This window comes from Colobus angolensis, unplaced genomic scaffold (genome assembly GCF_000951035.1).
Source record: "Colobus angolensis palliatus isolate OR3802 unplaced genomic scaffold, Cang.pa_1.0 Scaffold150, whole genome shotgun sequence".
NCBI classification, from domain to species: domain Eukaryota; kingdom Metazoa; phylum Chordata; class Mammalia; order Primates; family Cercopithecidae; genus Colobus; species Colobus angolensis.
In genome coordinates, this window is record NW_012114600.1 from 228583 (window position 1) to 232107 (window position 3525).

Genomic DNA, 3525 nt, shown 5'->3' on the forward strand with positions numbered 1-3525 from the left:
GCACACGGCGGCCAGAGCGCCTAGGCGGTACCTTCAGCCTGCAATGAGAGGAGCCCGGGAGAGCCCCCGGGAGCCAGCGAAGAGCTTGGCTGCTGCGTCCAGGGCTGCTGCTGCCGCTGCGGCTGCTTGAAACTCCTCAAAGTTGAGAGCCGGCGAGAGGCTGCCGCCCGCCGGGAGCCGGAGGGAAAGGAAGTCGGAAGGTGCAAGAGTGACGGACACGGACAGACGGACGCGCAGACCTTCGGAAGGCACCGCATAGGCAGCCTCCCCGGAGCGCGCGAGGCTCCCCAGCTCCGTGAGTTGTTTTATGGATGGGTGGTTGCTAAGTATTTCCGTTTAATTGTTTGTAGGCTACGTTTGCGTATAGTTGTGTTTGTTGGAGGGAGTTAAAAAACAACAACGCAGGATGCACCTTAGGAAAAAATTGAGTTTCTGATGGCGGGTGAAATGGTGGTATGGAGAGAATGTGACTAAATTTTTATAAGCACCACTAACCCAGGAAAGAGGAAAGAATACATTTAACAGTGAAGAGGCAACACAGAGCTCCCTATTGTGAAATAAAATCCATTTCAAAAGTTATTGGAAAGAAAGTAAGGTATGGCTCTTATGGGTTAACTAGTGGTAGTCAGTTTCTGCTTTTTACCCCCTCTGAAATATTAATTGTTTGCCAGGTTCACTGGTGGGAGTCTGAGCCGGTGGAAAAGACACCGGGAAGAGACTCAGAGGCGACCATAATGTCGTTCCGTGTACACACTCTGCCCACCCTGCTTGGAGCGGTCAGACCGGGCTGCAGGGAGCTGCTGTGTTTGCTGATGATCACAGTGACTGTGGGCCCTGGCGCCTCTGGAGTGTGCCCCACCGCTTGCATCTGTGCCACTGACATTGTCAGCTGCACCAACAAAAACCTGTCCAAGATGCCTGGGAACCTTTTCAGACTGATTAAGAGACTGGACCTGAGTTATAACAGAATTGGGCTTCTGGATTCTGAGTGGATTCCAGTGTCATTTGCAAAGCTGAACACCCTAATTCTTCGTCATAACAACATCACCAGCATTTCCATGGGCAGTTTTTCCACAACTCCAAATTTGAAGTGTCTTGACTTATCGTCCAATAAGCTGAAGACAGTGAAAAATGCTGTATTCCAAGAGTTGAAGGTTCTGGAAGTGCTTCTGCTTTACAACAATCACATATCCCATCTCGATCCTTCAGCATTTGGAGGGCTCTCCCAGTTGCAGAAACTCTACTTAAGTGGAAATTTTCTCACACAGTTTCCAATGGATTTGTATGTTGGAAGGTTCAAGCTGGCAGAACTGATATTTTTAGATGTTTCTTATAACCGAATTCCTTCCATGCCAATGCACCATATAAATTTAGTGCCAGGAAAACAACTGAGAGGTATCTACCTTCATGGAAACCCATTTGTCTGTGACTGTTCCCTGTACTCCTTGCTGGTCTTTTGGTATCGTCGGCACTTTAGCTCAGTGATGGATTTTAAGAACGATTACACCTGTCGCCTGTGGTCTGACTCCAGGCACTCGCGTCAGGTACTTCTGCTCCAGGATAGCTTTATGAATTGCTCTGACAGCATCATCAATGGTTCCTTTCGTGCGCTTGGCTTTATTCATGAGGCTCAGGTCGGGGAAAGACTGATTGTCCACTGTGACAGCAAGACAGGTAATGCAAATACCGATTTCATCTGGGTGGGTCCAGATAACAGACTGCTAGAGCCAGATAAGGAGATGGAAAACTTTCACGTGTTTCACAATGGAAGTCTGGTTATAGAAAGCCCTCGTTTTGAGGATGCTGGAGTGTATTCTTGTATCGCAATGAATAAGCAACGCCTGTTAAATGAAACTGTGGACGTCACAATAAATGTAAGCAATTTCACTGTAAGCAGATCCCATGCTCATGAGGCATTTAACACAGCTTTTACCACTCTTGCTGCTTGCGTGGCCAGTATCGTTTTGGTACTTTTGTACCTCTATCTGACTCCATGTCCCTGCAAGTGTAAAACCAAGAGACAGAAAAATATGCTACACCAAAGCAATGCCCATTCATCGATTCTCAGTCCTGGCCCTGCTAGTGATGCCTCCGCTGATGAACGGAAGGCAGGTGCAGGTAAAAGAGTGGTGTTTTTGGAACCCCTGAAGGATACTGCAGCAGGTCAGAACGGGAAAGTCAGGCTCTTTCCCAGCGAGGCAGTGATAGCTGAGGGCATCCTAAAGTCCACGAGGGGGAAATCTGACTCAGATTCAGTCAATTCAGTGTTTTCTGACACACCTTTTGTGGCATCCACTTAATTTGTGCCTATATTTGTATGATGTCATAATTTAATCTCTTCATATTTAACTTTGTATGTGGTCTGCAAAATAAACAACAGGACAGAAATTGTGTTGTTTTGTCCTTTGAAATACAACCAAATGGTCTCTTAAAATGATTGGTAGGAAATGAGGTAAAGCACTTTAGTTCCTCAGTGTGCCAGAGAAAGATGGGGTTGTTTTCCAAAGTTTAAGTACTAGATAACAATATCTTAGTCTTTAGCACTATTGATAATTTCAGAGCAGGCCCAGATGTGATGTGACTCCCGTTGTCCCTTTATTTAGGATATTGAAAGAAAAAATAAACTTTATGTATTAGTGTCCTTTAAAAATAGACTTTGCTAACTTACTAGCACCAAAGTTGGGTTATTTTAAGGAAAAATACTAGTGTTCAATTTCATTTTTAAAAGATGTAGAAAGAAGCATCAATTATAAAGCCTAAAGCAAAGTTAGATTTGGGGATTGTTCAGCCAAAATTACCATTTCAGACCACAATGAATAGACTACACTGATAAAATGTACTGGATAATGCCATATCCTATATGGTGTTATAGAAATAGTGCAAGGAAAGTACATTTGTTCGCCTGTCTTTTCATTTTGTACATTCTTTCCATTCTGTATCCTTGTACAAAAGATCTCATTGAAAATTTAAAGTCATATAATTTGTTGCCATAAATATGTAAGTGTCAATACCAAAATGTCTGAGTGACTTCTTAAATCCCTGTTCTAGCAAACTAATATTGGTTCATGTGGCTTGTGTATATGTAAATCTTAAATTATGTGAACTATTAAACAGACCCTACTGTACTGTGCTTTGGACATTTGAATTAATGTAAATATATGTAATCTGTGACTTGATGTTTTGTTTTATTTGGCTATTTAAAAACAAATCTAAAATGTTTTATGTTATCAGATTATGCTATTTTGTATAAAGCACCACCGATAGCAAATCTCTCCAAAATTCTAATAGTAAAGTTGATTTTTTTAAAGGGGGAGGGGAAGGCTTGAATGTGTTCTAGATCAATTTACACCTTGTGTATGACGTTTTACTCTGATATCATTACGCACTTTAACCAGATCCAGAAAACACTTAAACTCTTATTTTGCAACAAGTGAGAGCCCAGGAGACCTCCTTATTATCCTGTCTCTACTTTGAGGCAATCAAGTACCCTCTCTGAACCTAGGTTCCCTCAGCTGTAAAACAAAG

General features: G+C 42.7%; 2 protein-coding genes across 5 annotated transcripts in view; one reads left to right on the forward strand and one right to left on the reverse strand.

Moving 5' to 3' along the window:
* Nucleotides 1-154, reverse strand: part of PCED1B (PC-esterase domain containing 1B) — a 175813-nt gene extending 175659 nt beyond the window's left edge. For both annotated transcript variants that reach the window (XM_011936046.1, XM_011936043.1), the window contains exon 1: nt 32-154. The gene's annotated coding sequence lies outside the window, so the exon portion shown is untranslated. The remainder of the gene's footprint in view (nt 1-31) is intronic.
* AMIGO2 (adhesion molecule with Ig-like domain 2) lies at nt 1-3274 on the forward strand. Of its 3 annotated transcripts, XM_011936041.1 has the most exons (3): nt 1-295; nt 672-2307; nt 2851-3274. In XM_011936041.1, exon 2 carries the CDS (start codon nt 735-737, stop codon nt 2298-2300), a length of 1566 nt encoding a protein of 521 aa, XP_011791431.1. In that variant the 5' UTR covers nt 1-295; nt 672-734; the 3' UTR covers nt 2301-2307; nt 2851-3274. The 3 variants fall into 3 exon arrangements, with proteins under 3 accessions (XP_011791431.1, XP_011791429.1, XP_011791432.1); XM_011936039.1 differs by having other exon boundaries at nt 672-3268; XM_011936042.1 differs by lacking the exon at nt 1-295 and adding an exon at nt 509-595 and having other exon boundaries at nt 672-3268.
* The last annotated feature ends 251 nt before the right edge of the window (nt 3275-3525 follow it).

Coding starts and splice junctions, on each gene's coding strand:
- AMIGO2 (XM_011936041.1), top strand. CDS start 735: ATGTCGTTCCGTGTACACACTCTGCCCACCCTGCTTGGAGCGGTCAGA.